This window comes from Centruroides sculpturatus, unplaced genomic scaffold, assembly GCF_000671375.1.
Source record: "Centruroides sculpturatus isolate CEXI.00-Female unplaced genomic scaffold, Cexi_2.0 scaffold1597, whole genome shotgun sequence".
Classification (NCBI taxonomy): domain Eukaryota; kingdom Metazoa; phylum Arthropoda; class Arachnida; order Scorpiones; family Buthidae; genus Centruroides; species Centruroides sculpturatus.
In genome coordinates this window covers 17,729-37,398 of record NW_019385744.1, presented here as the reverse complement: position 1 = coordinate 37,398, position 19,670 = coordinate 17,729, and the positions used below count along the sequence as shown (strand labels likewise).

At 32.7% G+C, this 19,670-nt stretch overlaps 2 protein-coding genes across 2 annotated transcripts in view; one reads left to right on the top strand and one right to left on the bottom strand.

Moving 5' to 3' along the window:
* LOC111641704 (telomere length and silencing protein 1 homolog) overlaps positions 1 to 8,799 on the top strand; it is a 32,002-nt gene extending 23,203 nt beyond the window's left edge. The window contains exons 8-10 of the mRNA XM_023387914.1: positions 761 to 894; positions 2,263 to 2,373; positions 7,798 to 8,799. Of these exons, the coding sequence (XP_023243682.1) occupies positions 761 to 894; positions 2,263 to 2,373; positions 7,798 to 7,886 (334 nt within the window). The 3' untranslated portion in view covers positions 7,887 to 8,799. The remainder of the gene's footprint in view (positions 1 to 760; positions 895 to 2,262; positions 2,374 to 7,797) is intronic.
* Positions 8,800 to 12,783: 3,984 nt separating this feature from the next.
* LOC111641709 overlaps positions 12,784 to 19,670 on the bottom strand; it is a 16,889-nt gene continuing 10,002 nt past the window's right edge. The window contains exons 4-6 of the mRNA XM_023387923.1: positions 19,368 to 19,590; positions 19,172 to 19,295; positions 12,784 to 13,031 (exon numbers count right to left, since the gene is read on the bottom strand). Of these exons, the coding sequence (XP_023243691.1) occupies positions 12,840 to 13,031; positions 19,172 to 19,295; positions 19,368 to 19,590 (539 nt within the window). The 3' untranslated portion in view covers positions 12,784 to 12,839. The remainder of the gene's footprint in view (positions 13,032 to 19,171; positions 19,296 to 19,367; positions 19,591 to 19,670) is intronic.

Below are 19,670 nucleotides of genomic sequence, written 5' to 3'. Positions count from 1 at the left end.
AGAAACATACAATTTTGCTCTGTAGTTAATAAAATTCTCTTAAGAGAGTCAGATTTTCACATAAGCAATTACTAAGTAATTTGGCAGGTGATATGCTACCAGGCCATTATCTCTTGTTAAATATAACAATTATAAATAAGTAAGTAAAATGTAATTTTTAGAATATCCTGGAAGAAAATATCATCCCAAGTGGGACTCAAACTTGCAACTCTCACTAACTGTGCAGATGTCTTCCCAATTATACTGTCTGGACCTTCATCTCATTTTCCAGACTAATCACGTAATATTAGATATAATTTGTGACTGTTATATCGGTGTACTGATTGATGTGGAATGCATAATAGTATCAGTATAGGTAAATTCTAAAGTGATTTCATTAAATGTATATAAGTATGAAACTTAATATGATCAGTTATTTTAATTCTGTCTTGTGGGCTCAAAGAAGATCTGTTTTCATACCCATCTTGGGTTTGGTCAGATCCATGATTGGGGTGACAGGATGGTGAAGGATAGGGCTCAACACATTCGAGACAAGTCTTTCCTAAAAATTGCTGGGGGTTTTTCAAACTCTTGCATTTGTTTCTGGATTCCTTATAGTGGGAGGCTGATACCTTCACCACTTTGGACATTTGGCCATTGAATGTAATCAGTTACTCGATGCATCTCTATTAATCATTCATATTAAATTTAATATTTATTAGTTTTTCTATATATATTTATTGTCACATTGTTCTGAATCAAACTATTTTTTATTATTCAGTGAAAGAATAAGAAATATAGAAGCAACCGAAGAAGAAAAACAAAAATTATTAAGAGAAAGAATGATAAAGAAAGAGAGTGGTACTTCATTTGTTCCAACCAACATGGCTGTCAATTTTGTTCAGCACAACAGATGTAAATAAATTTGTTTTAATTTATAAGTTTAGAACAATGTTATTTTACATTTTCAGGCATCTAATATTAAATAGTTAATTTAATTAACATATATCAGTAATATTATATAATTCAGTGTAGGTTAAAACATATTTTATATCAATTCTGATTAATATTTTTCTGTAATATATATTAATCATATTAATCATAACCAAACACATGTCTCAAATGGTATTAGTTCTTGTGAGATGTGACTTTCCAAAGACTAAGTTAAAAACCTAAATATCACTAAACCCTTACAAAAATGGTTAAAAATCCCAGAAAAAGTAATGCGACAGTCTCAGAAATGTTGGATTTTCGATGCTGTAAGGATGATTGTGTGTATGAAGATGTGTGTATCAAATTCAGTGTTGATTCTGAAGAGCCTAGCATAGAAAATGAAGAGATTATGACTTTCATACCGCAGCAGACAGTGATATACAGGGTGTTCGGAAATTCCTGTTACAAACTTCTGGGACTTGTACAGGGGAGTGAGTACATAATATTTTGATTAGGAACACATGTCCGGAAATGTAGCATTTTCGTTTTATGACGGTTTCAATTCTGATGTTTAACTCTTCCACTTCTGTTGAGAGAAAGAGAAAAGTCTCAGAGTTGCTTGTCTCGGGTCTTCTATTATTTAAAAAAAAAAAAAATCTGTGGGTGAGCATGTGGAAATTAAGATGTCTTAGATTTGATGGCATCTTGTTTTGGACTTTCTAGAAAATTTTTTTTGTAGAAAGTCCAAAACAGTTGAAAAAACTTATTTGTTCTGGAGTTTTATCAGTCAAATGTCTCTAAATGTTAGGATATGAAAAAAGCTGTTACCTTACGGATTAGCCCAACCAAACATGTATCTGTGCACATCTGAATATATTCTTTACTCATTTTTTCTTTATCTAATTATCACCCACCTTGGATTATCAAGCTTGGTTGAATATATTTAATAAAATTTATCATTGTTTATTTTAAAATAAACAGTTTATTAATTAAAAAGCTATCACTGCAAGACTCATTAGCATTGATTTTATTGAACTAGTAATTTTTAATGTATTAAAATTGTAAAATAAATAATTCTAAAAATAACTGAATAACAAATTAAATAATGTTTTAAATTTACATCATTCTTTTTGTAGCTTCAATTTTATTTAAGAATAAATTTACTAGTTATAATTTAAGTTAATTACTTTACAATTGTACAGTTTGAAATTGAATTAGCATTATTTATTAGATATCATTTACTAATAGTTTACTAGTGGATAGTAAAGAAATTAATTAAAAATTAGTGTATTTTATAGGAATTTTTTAAATTGGAAAATATGCAAGTACATAGTTTTTTAATTCTTGCAGTCAATATTGAAGAAACTGACATTCCCAAACCAAAACGACAGAAGAAAAATAGACCTCAACCAGTCGTAGTAATTGGAGATGCAGATCACTCTCTAGGAATTGCAGATAACAGTAAGTGTGTAATAAAGTATTCAGAATTAAATGTATTGTTGAGAGTGTCACTTCTATAGTCAGTTTAATGATATTATTATGTACAGATGCTTTTCCTACTTACAAACAGGTTAGGTTTCTGAAGTTTTACCATAAATCAAAATGTTCATAAGTTGAAAAATAAGATAGAAAGTACATTTGTATGCAGGATAACTATGTATTGTTAGTATTTGATCCTTCAGTATACTTGATAGAATACATTATACTCATTTACCACTTGCTACGGCTTAGTAACAGATGTTTCAAATGCGGTTTTTCTTCACTTAAACACACTTAGTTTTATAATGTCAAGTTTAGTTTCCACAATAATAGAACCACACTTCTTGCATTTATTTCAACTGTTAGATTTACTATTACATTTGGATTCATTTTTGAAGCACTGATTAGAAAAGATTATGAAAATTGCAAACAATAGCAAAAAAACCATTATTTCAATGTTATTTACTTTGGTACCACCCAATGAATAGTTATGGAATGTCAAAATTTGCAAAAGCAAAAAATGACAATATACAAAAGAAATAAATCCACATTATTTATTTATTACTAGCTGAAGACTGACTTCGACACAACTGCAAGAGCCAAGAGCAATTCAGAATCCACGCAAAATTTATATCTTAGACATATGGTCATTTAGACAATTGTTCATAAGTTGAATATTTGTGAATATAGGAGCTCCCCTATTAACAATGGCTGTAATTAGTTTATTAGAAAAATTATTTTTGATTCTAAATAATTGATTGCTCTTGTTAATGGCATTGTACTTGTACAACAATTAATTTTGAATGTAATAGTGTATTGGACAATAAGCATTTTATATGAGATTTATATTTTACTAGCTTACCCGTCGCGCATTGCTGCGATCTCAGAAGAAACAAAATTCAAGCAAACTCATTATGATAAAATTAAGTTTACATTTTATCATTTTAATTGAAACTTTTTATTATTATTCATTTTCATCGGGAAAACATTTCAAAGTGTCATTTCAATTTTATTTATTTATTGGAGTGCTTTGTGGATACACGAAATTTTTTGTTTTATCGTCTGGTGCGTACACGAATAAATCAGAAGGTTCTCCGACGCGTGAGTTGGCCACATACAGTTGTCCATGTGAGAAGCACGGTTTCTTTAAATTTAGCCCACATACTCACAGAGATTGTTAGAAGTGCGATATTCCCCATTTTTATATATATTTTTTAATCCTTTATAATTTTGATTATTTAATTGCTCCTTCCTCTTTTCCTTGGCATGTTGTGAAATTTCTCATAGTTGGATAATAAACTGTTTTATTGTAATTTGTCTTTTTAAATTATTTTGAGTTGATATTAAAATTTGGAAAAGGGGGATCCCTAGATCGGTAAAATAGGTGAATTTTACTTTCTACAACTTCGGTTGTTGTTCGGGATACAGTTAAGGTTTTAACAAAGTTCGAGCGATTACGTAATTAGCAAAAAAAAAGTTGAAATAAAGTGATTAAACAAAAATTATTACAAATATCCCTAAATAATAAATGCATATATACAGATATTTTTTGGAGGGGGAAATGGTCTTCACAATTTGAAATCGATCGAACACACAGTGCTCGAATGCTCGTATAAACGCGCACCATCTATCATAGGATAAATGTACTATGCAAAAAACCTTTGCGGGAGTGTATTAAAAAACTTTCCAAAGCTTCATGGCAATCGTACTATGCCAGAAACCTTCGCGGGAGTATATTAAACAACTTCCCAAAGTTTCATGGCAATCGGATAAACGGTGTGGTAATGCATGAAGGACAGACAGACACACATACATTCATTTTTATATATATAGATAAGTTACAGCAACCAAATTTTTTTGGGATTTGTAGTGAATAAATTTTAAACTATACATATTAAAGAACAATATAATCTACTGAATAATAATAGATTAGTACGATTAGTTATAAGTGAAGGATTTTAAGCAAGAAAAGAAGTGATGTGCACTTTGAATGTGCCATTGTATATTTTTTTATTCTTTTATCAAGTAGTAATGTTGAACAAAGATTAAATCAAAGAACCTTAAAGTATTCTTCAAAACTATCAATTACTTGCCAAGGGAGGAATACCATCAGCTCTACCATTGACAAATCTTGCAATGTTATGTCTCGTTGCATTGAAAATATCATCTTGTGTACAAAAGCATTTTCTACTCAATGGTTCTATTGCTTTGGTTTATCATAAAGTTAAAAGGTCTGGTGAGTAGAGTGGGTTCTCTAAGAATTCTCATCTCCAGCATTATGAAAGATTCTTGACACTTTGCTGTTTGCCATATGATATTGTGAAGCAGTTTTGTATGTTTATCTCTAATTGCACTATATAGGCTATTCTGCAGGTAGGTCTTGTTGTATACTACATTTGCAGTATCACCACATAAAACAAAATGACATAAAATAACCTCTTAATGTTGTATGTGAAGATTATTATTAACTTTACAGGGTATGGTTTTGTTAAAACTTGTGTTTTTGCAGTGATTATGGATATTGTCACTTGGCAAACTGACATTTAAGCTTGAACTCAATAGGCTCCAGCCTCTGTTTCAACGATGGTGTGACTGAAGGGTTGGCACCTCCTGAATGTTTTGTCAGGATGACATTACCGCATCTCGGTTGACACGGAAACCTAACTAATTCACGCGAGCGGTTGCGTAACGAAGCGATCAGATTCTGGATGGAGGGAGTGATAGATAGTGCACTGGAAGTGATTCTTTCAGAGACTAGATTAACATAACAACCGTTTAATGGGAAACACTAGGAAATACATATCTTACAATATGTCGATAGATTTGATAGTAAGGTTTAAATGACCATTCTTGAGAGAGTGAGAACTTACAATAGTTTGCGTGGCAATAAATACCTGGAGTTTGGTTAATTCTTGGATTGCTGATAATTGATAATCAAGTTCTTGACTTAATCCAAAGATCTGGCGATGACATTAATTCAAGTTTCTTTGGCACTTAATAAATCCTGTTGCAATTAATCCCAATAGGAGGCATGAAAAAAGTTTGGTTGCGATCTGACGACTTCTATCCAGAAGAACAGCGGTGACTGTGTCAAAAATCCGTTTGTAGCTATATTCATTTGACAACTTTGCAATAATAGGTCGGAAGGTTATGTGAAAGTGTCTTTTGGCAACTGAGAACTTGCTGAGTGATTAACTCCCAGGTGTGAAATTTGATACTTACTCGATAAAATAGTATTGTTAATGATTTAGGTCAGGCTGTAGGTTAATAAACATGGCTGAGTCTCACAGAATGATCCTATTTAACATATTCTGGTTGATGTTAAAGCAAGTGCTGCTAAGTGATGCCGTCGAGGGCATTGCTAAACCAATTTTCTTGAAGGGCTGCATGCAGCGATCCTCACTACAATCTCACTTATTTGAGGTTAAATTTGCAGCACTCTATTTCAGTTGCTTTTCTTGCTTCAAAAAAGATTCCTCTACAGTGAAAATGTGCAAACTCGGAATTCTTATATGATGTGAAAGTAAGGTTATAAGGGTTCGATCACTGTGAATTGATATTCTGTTTGTTCAATTTTTCTTTTAAAATACTTGTTAGTAAAATAAAATCAGATGTGACAAAACTTGTATATTTAAAATATTTTAATATTTACTTAAGAAGCTGCATACACTAAATTTAAATCATTAATTTTACCTCCCAAACAAGGCATTGCATTGCAAAAAATTATTTTAAGAATGTTTTGAATTAAATAATTTGCAAAACATTCTAACAGCTGCACTGAGATTTTCCATTTAGGAATTGCAGTGTTTCTTTGCGTGTGTTGTTAAAAGACCTTCAGTAGTGATTGCAGTTCTCTCAGCAAAAGCAGCAGAGCTGAATTTAACAACAAGCTCATTGTCTTTTCTTTTTGTATGGTTTCAGGTTCACACCACTCACTCAATAACATGTACTTTTTCATTTCATTCAGTTCACACAATATCCACTTTGCAACAATTTTGTGCATGTTTAGATCGAGTCATAAAATTATATGCATGGTTGCCCAATACTCCTTCTACAATCGTTGCCTATCATATGAAGTGCTTTGGGTGATTATGGCTCAAGTAACATTGTTATGAACAATCACATGGTATGTACTATACATTCTCATACATGTTGAAATGCTTCTAATGCTCCTGCTTACCTTGTGACAGTGTTGTATAGTAGAGTACAATTATGTAAAGCTTCAGTAATCTCTGCATGACATTCTCTTGTACTGTTTTACCATGGAGCACTTCAAGTAAGTATACTGTTCTGGTTGGCTAGCATTTATTCACAATTTGGCACATTGACTTTTCACTAAATTTGCTTCGGTATCCTTTAATGTTTGCACCATAGTGAATTTTTGTAATACCCAATGTTTGCATTACTAGTATGTAGTAATGGCATTAGATACAAGAGGTAATTTTTACTCAATAACATGTTTTAAAATTTGTATATACACATATAATAACGAAAAGAACGTAATCACGGATTAATTTTAGACTGTTACGCCAAGACCCCACTAGCGTAAAAACGAATGTAAAACCCCTCGTCATAAAAGCTTTTAATGACGTGACCATGATATTTTACGCCTGAGGAGGTCATAAAACCAGCGTAAAAGCGAGTTGAGAAGTGTTCAACTTTTGACACGAATATGGCCACAAAACGGTACCATCCACCAATCAGAAGTCAGTGAAATCTAGGTCATTGTGACACTGTGCGAAAATGGTGGAAAATGAGCTTTTGTGTATGTTCTCTTGTGGTTACTCTAGAATAGATACGGAAAGATTTATCAAAAACATCTGAAAGTATTCATGTATCTATGACAAGAGATATCCTGATTATAATAGTTGATGCCTAAAACATGCAATACGGACAGCCAAAGTAAAATCTTTTAATTTAGAAAAGTATATAATAAAAAAACTAAGCTTATAAGTGCTATATATTATCTTAATAATACAATAATAAAAGTTAATATATGAAAGTAAAGATACTATTTTTACTACATTTGTAATTATAGTACAGAAAAAACTTGTAGAATATAATTGTTGTCTTTATATGGATATATCATGTATACAACCGTCTTCCGTTTCCACCAATTCACATGTGAACAAGTATTTACTTCGACACTTGGGACAGCACCGTCACCGTAAAAACTTGTCTAGCCAGACCTCCACCACAATCCAGACGCAAACTCAAATAGGTCACGTCATTAAAAGTTTTTATGGTGAAGATTTTTATGCTAGTGGAGTCTTGGCCTTAAAAGCAAATACTTTTGAAGTATAGTATTATAGATATAATTTGATTATCACATACTGATATTCATATATGTATATTCATTGATAAAGTTTATTGTTTGAATATAAATTTTTAATTTTGATTTTGCAGTTCACAAGTCGAAGAAAGCTGAAGACGAAGAGAAAGCAACAGACGATTTTCATTTTGAAAAGTTCAAGAAACAATTTAGAAGATATTAAAAAAATCTTCATTATATTATTCATCATTGTCATCATCATGTTTAAGTGTAAATAGTGTATAAAATACTTTATAATTTTTGATAATGTCAAGCATTTTTTGTCTTTTAATAATTGAAAGACTCTTAGCTTTAATCAATTCACATAATAATAATTTAATGAAAATTTGGAGGTATTAAAATATTTATTGAGATATCAAATCTCTTGTTTTCATTAAATAATTTTATTTTAAAATTTCTACCTTGATAAAGTACTTGAATCTATATACAAATTTTTTCTATATTCATAATTCATTATGCTTATTTGAATTATTAATGAACAATGGATAAAGTTATTAAGGTAGTTCTATATAACTCCCATGCCTTTTGTCAAAATTTCTGAAATTTTGTGGGAAAGTTTGCCTATTAGGAGCATTGATGCTACTAAATTTTGGCAGTTAAAGGTCAAGGAGGTCATATGTATCTCCAGTAGGATGGGATTTAATAATTTACAGTTTATGAATACAGTTTAATTAAATAAAAAGTAGAATCTACTTTTCCGTATATTTAAACACTGTACCATTTAAAATACCATGTAAAATACAAAACCACTTATAAAATTATATTCAACAAAGTACTCTATGATTAGCATTCTTAAGTTAGGTATTGATGTCATAAGAAATGTTTATTATGATATATTTAGAGCTGTATGCTCATCTAATAACTCATAGTAATTAATGCTCAATCTGGAATAGAAATTATATAAGTTCTCACTGTCATTTAAAAAATACAGTACCAACAATTCTGTCTGATATATCGATACTGTATAATGTACTGAAATGGTAAGGCCTATTCACGCTTCTGTAATGTAATAATTTTAAAATGATTAATTGTATCATTTACTTACACAATTGATTAATTGATGAAGAAATTTAATCCTCAGAATGAACATTTCTTTTAATTTATGTTCTTTTATTTTCTTTTTTTCTTTAAGAATATAAATAATTGCTTAAAATGCTACTTCCTTATCGAATAATGCAAAAATTACATTTATTTTTACAAGAAAAAGTTACTGGTGTTACCTTTCATTGTGTAAAGTTTAGATTTGTTTTGGATTTCTTTTTTTAACTTTTGCATTTAAACATTTTAATTTTACTTTGTTTTTTCATTTTGTGGTGATATCAATTTTCCTATGTATAAATAATTAGAAAAATATTTGAAATTTTGTATTTGTATATATTTAATATTGATAACAAGAAAATTTATTCCACTCACATTAAAATCTTATATTTTTCATTTGTGAAACATAAACAACTAAATCTTAAATTTAGTGAAAAATATGAATTTCTATTTAAAAATTTCAAATATGCTTAAATTACCTAGAACCTACTTTACTACTAGATTGCTATGGTTACTAATTTACTACAAGATTACTAGGCTTAATTTAGATACCTAATTAATATTAGTTATTGATTCTGCCCAATATGTAGAGTGAATAATGTTCGGTAATAACAGAACATTTCTCTTTATGTGTGGAAATCTTGTATGTGCACGTCAACCTAAACATTTGCATACTCCAACACAAAACATTCATGAACATATCCTTTACATGATGCAATTTCTTGTATAGAAAATGAATGCTCTGGATATTTAGTGAACTGTTTTATTCCCATGAAAATTCTTTGCAAGAATTTCACTCAGTTCCATGACAGTCGAGAAATACATTCCATTTATTTTCTATAAAAATGAAAATAAATGTGAATTTCTACAATTTGAAATGTCTAGAACTTGAAATGTGTCTTCTCCCTATTTTATGAAAACTAATTTTACAATTTTGAATTTAAAACAGTTTTAATTTGATATCAACTTGATTTAATTATAGACTTAAAAATAAATCTCATTAAAAATTAAGTTAATAGAATTTTTATTATAAAGGTTATGTACAGGGTAATTCAAAAGTCACAGAAATTTTAAAAACTTAATAACTCATTAATTAAAATTATTAATAACAAATTAAACTCCTACAAGCTTCAGTAAGATATTGCAGTTTTTATAGAAATTCTTAGAAGTGGTAATTTTTTAGGTGTAATTTTAATTTTAGCACTAAAATAGTTACATTTCTTGCCATAGATGGCGTTACATTCTGATTCCATAGATGGTGAACATTATCTTATTAAAAGAAATAATAATGCAATTTACTGTAGAAAAATCGATGGAACAAATGACAGAAGGTTCTTGAATTGAAAATTAAAAGAAATTAGATGAATATTCACGTACTTAATTTACAGTATTCATTTAACACGTTAAAATTGCAACTAAACAATTTACCTACCCTTATGACAGTCTCTTAATTATGAAAAATCCTCCAATTGTTATTCCTATTAGTCTTCCTTCGAATCTCTTCATGAAATCGATTACAGATTTACAGATAATCGATTTCGATTATCTGTAAACAGAAATGCTTAAATATGCCATTACCTATAATAGTATATAAACACAGCAATTCAAAAATTAAGCCAGAACATACTTTGTATTTATATTCTAAGCTCAAATTTGCATCCGAAAATTCCAACAGAAGTGAAGTTATCGTAAAACTGAAATTTAATTCAAAATATAATTTTATTTCTAGTCTAAATTATTTTTTGGTTCCATAAATAATGGGCATACATACCCGAGAAACCAAATTTGATAATGCCCAAGTTGTCGAAAATTGATCCCGAGAGATAAATTAAGAATAATACGACTTAAAACGATTTGAGTTTCTTCATTCATACCGATAAAAATTATCGCATACAAGAGAAAGCTGGAGTCATACATAAAATTCATGTAAACAATTGGAATAAATACATTCCATCTGTCACTAATATGTTGAATATACTACCGTATTTCAAAATGGTTTTCGACCAAATTTTCTATAAATTCATTGAGATGCAGATGATGTTTCTTTGCTTTGGCCAGTTTCTCTGATAAATGCATCAACCTGTTTCTTATAATAACAAGTTGTACAACACATTAGAATTTACAAGGTCGTCGAATAGCCAATATTGCATCAACAGCATGGTAAAATATAATCCAGTGCAAGAATTGGTTTTACGGATGTTATTGGAGTCATTAAATATTGAATGCAGTGCGTATTTCGTCATTTAATTATCTCACTCTGCGTCGTGTCTTGTTCTTTCAGTTAAACAATTTTAGTTTTGTTCATGTGAAATTCATCCATTGAAATAATATTTGAGTTGTTTCTATTCTCCTCGTTATAACAAGCATTTTATAACGAGGATTGGATAACATGAAATATTATACAGAGGTAATGTAAACTCGGTAATGCGTTAATTTCTAACTAAATATTCGTAAAATGATTATAACCATCCATTTTTGAAAATTTGGTTTAGAATAAACAAAAACGATGGAATCGATTACATGTTGCATGGTTTGTAATAAATAACTTACAAAAGTCTTCTCAGAAAACGTAGCACACATTGTGAAATAGGGCACATATTTCGTTATTACAGTAAACATTTTCCCAGAAGTTCATGAAGTTATTCCGAAATTACAGTGAAAATTTCGGAACTTTTGAACATTGTGATCGAAAACACAACTTGATTCGTGTTTTGCGATGTTTCGTACACTCTATCTTCTAATGTCGTATAGTACTATGAAACATTATCATCTAAGATATATTTGACTAGATTCATAAAGAGTATAATCAAATAATTTGATCAATATACACGACCGATTACATTTGAGAGTAGCAGGGGGCCACTGGGTGAACCCTAATGACCACTTAATCTGCACGGGTCGGAAAGACCCGTTCTCGGTTGTCGGATGGCATAGGAGGGCTAAAAATATGAGTGGGGAGGAGTCGGAAGTCGTAATGAGGTGTCCAAAAGACTACACGGGTTTAAATTAACGAACACATTTAATAAACAACAAAGAAAATTTACATAAAGATCTTAAATATAACACACTCATATCAAGATATAAATAGGTATTCTAAAATCTATTCTAAAAACTAACGCTAAAGTCCGAGAGAGAGCTCACGTTAGAGAGAGATAAATAATAATGTCAAGGGTTTACCTCGAAGGCAACGTTTTCCAGTTATAGGGCGTTGATAAAACACTCTGTGATCGTCGTCGTCTACTCTGTGGTGTCTTTTGAAGGCTATGTGGAGCGATGTCCTTCTCAGGTCGTGCGGCTATGTCCCGATGCGGTGTATGCTCCGTCGCTCCCAATCTGTAGAGTTCTTCCTTGGCGAAGTTCTTCGGAGGTTTCTTAGGATAACCTCTCCGAGGAGTAATTCCGTCGTATATGGAGAGAATAGAAAATATTCAGTTTTTGCCTTTCATGGAGCGGCGATTATGAGCTGCTTAGATCCTGAGAGAGCTGGAAGATCGTGCATCGATGTTTCTTCCCCGACGATCGCTCTTGAGGTGTCCAGAGGGGTTTCTTCGGCGTTAGCTCCTCGGCTCAGCGCCCCGAGTAGAAAATCCGACCCCTTTATATACCCGATCTGCGTGGGAAAAATCTGAGAATTGTTGACGTCTTTTGACAGTTCTCCCTGATTTATGACAGTCTCCTTATCTCCTTATTTGGTCATTTATTTCGTCCGGTCGCTCGGACCTATGGGGGTCACGTGATATCGTGGTCCCTCGTCGATGACCTTCGGACGATGAAAGTCACCCTCGCTAACTACGCAGTTAGTGTGAAAATAAAGACAGCGTCCGTATTCTCACACATTTATATACGATCAATCATCCATAACTCCTGTTTTCTCACAATACCCGTGTATGAAAGATTCAACGATTGAACATTTTATACTCTATTCAAAATAAATTAACTGGTCATACAGACATCAAATTAAATTGAATAATTTTATTTTAATTACAATTGAACGTACAGATACATAATTAAATTTTACTTCCTAATTTACACATAATGTCATTCCGCTGACACAAATATACGTTTAGTAAAGAATATTTTAATGTATTCTTTCGGCTCTTCTTATGAATTTCTCAGCGCGATTACGATATTTTTCGGTATTTTGTGATCCATATTTCAGGAATACATTATCAAATTGATGAATATCGCCTCCCGTTGTGACGTCAATATTCGCAACTAACACAGCCACGTCCTGACTCATAGAGTCGATTTCATCATACAATTCACTTAACTGTAAAAAGAAATAAAATATTAAAAATATAAAATTTATATAAATTAGATGCATAAATTAAAAATTAATAAAAATAAGTTAATTCAATTTCATACAATAATCTGGAATAATAAAATTATGCTTGTTGTTTGTATTCTTCATTGTAATTTCTTACAAAAATTTCAAGTTTAAACCTTCAATAATTGCAATAGAACACTGAAAACTAATATGACTTCTATTTACTATCGTTATTTTTGCGTGCCAACTGAAGTCATACAAACAACAAGAATTACAGTTGTCACCACTGAACTTAGAGCAGTTAACACGCCATCCAATAGATAGGTTTAAAAAAACGGTAGCTTTGATTCATTGCATGGATGTTTTACATAATTTAAAACAAATATACAGTAATTAATCTTTATTTTTGCTAAATATCAACTTGATATTTTGCAAGTTTAACAAAATTGAGCCAGTAAAACTTGAGTCACAGGCATTAAAAGACAGACCGCTGGGTTACCCCGTCTCAAAGCATAGACCAGCTGATAAATGGTTTTTAAATAATACAGTTACAGTATTTCTGAAACAACTGATTATTTTAGCCTCACTTTAGATTCTTTTGGTCTCATTTTAGCCTGCAGTGGTCAGGTGAATGATATAAGGTGCTTTTTTAGTTTTATTTACGAACTTTTGCATTTTGTCTGCAATGGCCAGAGGAAAAGCTGTTTCAGAAGATTTAAGGACTGCTATCATTGCTAAACACAATCGTGGAATGTCTCAGAGAGCTATTAGTAAAGAGCTAATGCTAAGCAAGACAACAGTGCAACAGATTATTGTTCATTAAAGTAACCACAGTCATGTTATCCTCAACAAAGCTGCTGGACATCAGCGAAAAACTTCAAAAATCGATGATATGAGTTTGAAAAGAATCGTTGGATGTAACTACAATATGGTGGAATGATACAACTGGAAGGAATGTATCTGTTTCGACAACTCGCAGGAGACTGCAAGAAATGCATTTCCGGTTCCATGTAGCATGTCAACTCTGAGTAAACTGCCCCTGCCCCTCCGAATGGCACTACCGGGTACAGAGAGACTGTATTATAATGAAAGGACGGTCGGGCACCCAGTAATCACTGGCTTGGACAATAGAATCAAACCCAAGGAAAATGCTCAGGCTCTAGCTCTGACTCTGGTGATACAACCCAATGGGAACTAACCTTCCTTGCCTTCCTCTCTCTCGAGTTCAACCCTCTAACATATGCCTACAGTTTTCACAGCTTTAAGCTGTTTATACACACTCAACCAAGAACTGAGTGATGCTTCAGTTTACGAACAGCGTGGGCCCCTCCCGCCCGGCATATAGCCGAGATATAGATCTTAGACCTCTTAGCTATGTTCTATCAAATCGTTTATGTTTCATAAGCATTGCTCTTCTGTGGCAGGCCAGGTGGGCAAGCCTTGTCTAGTCCGTAAATAGCCTCACCTACATTGGCCATGTAATAGATGGGGCCTGAAAGTCCCACATTTACTTTAGAACGGGCAGAGGGGCTCTAAGTTAGCACTACCTGGTTATACACCGAGCATTAGGTCATAGGCCTATATTACAATGTTCTGTCAATTCCTTTCCATTTCGGGCCAACATCAGTTGGTAACTGGCCGTAGTCGGTACGAGACCGGACTGCAGCCAATTCCCTCAGGTAAGAGAGGCATCTGGGACTTAGCAGGAGTGGCCTGTTTCCAGCTGCAAACCAAACTTTCTGTTGGCTTTGTGCGAGTGCACCATCGAACAGCGGCTTCAACTCCTCGCCCCACTGGCTTCAGCATGCAGGCCGCGGCCCCTAGACCAGCACTGGGTGTGCAAAGCACAGTCTTCCTCCTAGAAAACTGCTTCTCTTTTATCGTGTGAAAGGAGTTTTACATGGCTCGCGTTCTTACGGGCTAAGGCGGTATCGACTGTATTATATGCAGCATGTGAAAAACCTTTGCTAAATAGCATATCAAAAGAAGAAACGAGTACAGTGGGTCAAAGAACATCTTTCCTGGTCTCAACAAAAGTGGCATGAAATTCTGTGGTGTGATGAATCAAAATTTGAATTTTCAGCAACAGACAAAAGCAAACGTGTCATTCGATCTGCCAATGAAGCTAATGATCCATCATTGTTAAACCTCTTAGTGAAGTTTCCTGCCAGCGTCATGGTTTGGTATCACAAAAGTGTTTACTTTTATGAGCGCCAGTGGTATGGGTCAATTGACATTTGTTGATGGAACACTTGCTTCAGAGCAATGCAATAACATTACTTTTATCCATAGGGAGGCTATATTCAAATGGAACCTGCATTTTCCAGTAGGATGGAGCCACATGCAGAAAAACAAAACACTTGCTTGAAGAAAAGAACATAGAAGTTCTCCCTTGACCATCCAACAGCCTACATCTTTCACCAATTGAGAATGTATGGAACATTGTGAAGAGACGTCTGCGAAAAACACACCTTCGGACAGTTGAAGGACAAAGCTTCCATCCTAACCATTTGGAATTCCATAACGGCCGATGAATGCGAACAGCATGCCGAAAAGTATGAAAGGTGTTTTGGCCACAAAAGGTGATGCAACAAAATATTAAACATGCAGTGGTGCCTGTGACTCAAGTTTGACTGGCTCAATATTGTTAAACTTGCAAGATATCAAGTATATATTCAGCAAAAAAAAAAAAAAGATTAATTACTGTATATTTGTTTTAAATTATATAATACATTCATGCAATGAATCAAAGCTACTTTTTTTAAAACCTATTTATTGGATGGTATGTTAACTGCGGCCTGGTCTAAGTTCGGTGGTGACTACTGTATATAAAACAATAAAATCTATCCATATAGCTTAATTTGTATTTAGTATATCGATTGCATTGCAATAAACGTAAAGCCTTTTCTACTAAATGATGCATACTTATAATATTTTTACAAGCACTTTCCTGTGTTTTAGTTACCTATCACTACTCTATTTACTGGCAATTAATTAATAGTGTTTTTGGATCATACTGCTATTAATGATGCACTAAATCGAATGATGACTATATCTAAACGTTAACATATCAAAGAAATAAAATACATTTAATTGAGGGCAGAAATTTATAATATGTATGAATAAATTACGTTAGTATTTAAAAAACACAAGAATTTAGTTATTTACATTTAAAATAGAGATAAGACTATATTTTTAATAATTATGTCAGTTCAAGTGAACAAATTTCTTACTTCATCTTCTTCTTCTTCTGTTATATTGAACATTGTATATCTATAAAAATTAAGTATTTCATCTCGAACGATTTCAAGATCTTCATGAATCATGAGAAGACGTTTAGCTTTTTCTACGAACTCTCTAATAAAGTATAATTTTCAATGTAAAAATGGTAATTTTTTATGATTTTTAAAATATGTAATATAAACAAACCTCTTCGCCCGAACTGAAGGAATCGAAGATATTTCCGACAAGCTGTGAAATTCGTAGAGAATTCGCGTCTTACCAGTAAACAAAGACCTGTTTCCGTGTAGATTATTCCTCAATTTTATTAATTTCGGAAGATCAGGATAAAAACCAGAATTTATTCCCCAAGCAGCAGTTGATGGAATTCCATACCAAGTTTCCATTTCTACTATTAATTTCCCTAATTTCTCTGGAAGGATATATATATATATATATATGAATAAATAGAACTTTAACAAAATTTTAATTAATTTATTATTTATTAATGTTTTCATAAACACAAACTGCTTACTTTAATGTAAAGAGTTGTTGACATGAAAAATAATAGAAATGTGTTTAGTTATTTATCAAATAGTCAAAGCATAATTGAACTGCAATTAAAAAAAATTGTAGATGTATATACAAGGTCTGTTCAAAAAGTATCGGACCTTTTTTTTCCCGCGTAAACCAATGATGCGAGAGAGGCCTGCTTCGGTGGAGCTGTGGAGGGGACAGTCATGCACAGCCCTGAATTTTTTCCCGCCTGCAGGAAGCGTCAGTCGCTGGCAATCGGCCTATGAGTGAGGTCATGTAGTGCGCTCTCGTCGGATTCCACTAAGCTGGAAAATGACTGAACAACGTGAGCAGCGATATTACATCAAATTTTGCCAAAAACCTTGGCGATACCCGAGTGTAAACCATTCGCAAGATTCAGCAGGCTTTCGGGGACGATCCTCGAGGCCAAAAAAAGCGCGGCAGGTCCGCAGCAATATCAAAGGTCATGTTGACAGTTTTTTCGACTCTCGTGGGGTGGTGTGTCGTGAGTACGCACCACAAGGCCAAACCATCGCAAAGGAGTACTACCAGGAGGTCCTTCGTCGTCTTTCCGATACAGTGCGACGCAAACGACCGGATCTGTGGTCGATCAAAACTTGGCAGCTCCATCGTGATAACGCATCCGCCCATTCTGCGCATCTGATTCGGGCTTTCGTCGCCAAACACAATACTCCTGTGGTTCGTCACGCTCCGTACTCTCTCCACATGGCTCCGTGTGACCTTTGGCTATTTCTCAAGCTGAAAATGCCGCAAAAAGGAACCCAAATTTAGTCGAGAGAAGACATCATGCGAAATGCGACGGACCGGCTTATAACCATTCCAAAAGATGCGTTCCATCAGTGTTTCCAGCAATGGTAGGAACGCTGGGAGAAGTGTATACATTACCAAGGAGACTACTTTGAAGGGGATTAGGGTTTTGTACCTCAAAGTCAATAAATTTATTTCTGCCGACCAAAGGTCCGATACTTTTTGAACAGACCTTGTATTTCCACTGTTTGTCTGTCCTTCCTAAATCTCGAGAACGGTGTTAGACAGATGAAAGTTGATATTAGATATGTAAAGCGTACGGGCAGGAGGCCCGATTAACTATGAATGAACTTCCGGTTTGCACTGAAAGACACTTTCAAACACAACTTTTTTCCTGAACAGGAATGGCGGCACGACTCTATTGCTAATAGAAAAAGTATAACGTAAAGGGGCAAGAGACCAATAATTTGAAGTGGAGAGCGTATATTTTAAATGCAATAAATAAAAAATATGATTAAAAATTGCAGACCGGCATTGTGACATGGTCACAATAAATAATTGCTCATAGCAGAAAAGTCGAGACTACTGATGATCCGGCACCTTGTTTAATCCGAACAAAGTTTCAAGTGGAAACTTGAAATTTCAGCTGTCACCATACTAGTTTACTGGGTGGCACAGCTGGGATTGTGCCATGTGTTGGTTCCGCTTATTTACATTATTTACATTTCTGTTATTGATGGTGATGCTTACTTTATTATGCTTAAATTTAATCTTAGCTACGGCTTCCGTCAGTTGTGGGAAATGCAAATTACATTTAATACTTATTTAAGTTTCCAGTAGGCCATGGTATAATTTAGATATATGGGAGGTAAATAATTATTAAGTTAGAGATGTGTTGATGAATTATTATTATACGAGGCCACAGTTGGTCCGGAAAATCTGTTAATCCTGCCTGGCTTTAAACTAAGAGAGTTGAAAATTCGGTAATGTACCTGTAATTACAACAGTTTTCTATTTTTTGCATTTACCTTCTTAGTCATCCTGTAATTACAACAGGATGACTGAGAAGATAAAGGGCAAAGGCCCTTAACTTTAAGCATATATTTCTAAAGGTACCAAAACTAATCATTAATACATTTTTCAATTTTTGTAAAGTAAAACACACCAGTTTGAATTCTGATTTATGATTGATAAAAAAAAAATGAATACTGTATATAAAACAATAAAATCTATCCATATAGCTTAATTTGTATTTAGTATATCGATTGCATTGCAATAAACGTAAAGCCTTTTCTACTAAATGATGCATACTTATAATATTTTTACAAGCACTTTCCTGTGTTTTAGTTACCTATCACTACTCTATTTACTGGCAATTAATTAATAGTGTTTTTGGATCATACTGCTATTAATGATGCACTAAATCGAATGATGACTATATCTAAACGTTAACATATCAAAGAAATAAAATACATTTAATTGAGGGCAGAAATTTATAATATGTATGAATAAATTACGTTAGTATTTAAAAAACACAAGAATTTAGTTATTTACATTTAAAATAGAGATAAGACTATATTTTTAATAATTATGTCAGTTCAAGTGAACAAATTTCTTACTTCATCTTCTTCTTCTTCTGTTATATTGAACATTGTATATCTATAAAAATTAAGTATTTCATCTCGAACGATTTCAAGATCTTCATGAATCATGAGAAGACGTTTAGCTTTTTCTACGAACTCTCTAATAAAGTATAATTTTCAATGTAAAAATGGTAATTTTTTATGATTTTTAAAATATGTAATATAAACAAACCTCTTCGCCCGAACTGAAGGAATCGAAGATATTTCCGACAAGCTGTGAAATTCGTAGAGAATTCGCGTCTTACCAGTAAACAAAGACCTGTTTCCGTGTAGATTATTCCTCAATTTTATTAATTTCGGAAGATCAGGATAAAAACCAGAATTTATTCCCCAAGCAGCAGTTGATGGAATTCCATACCAAGTTTCCATTTCTACTATTAATTTCCCTAATTTCTCTGGAAGGATATATATATATATATATATGAATAAATAGAACTTTAACAAAATTTTAATTAATTTATTATTTATTAATGTT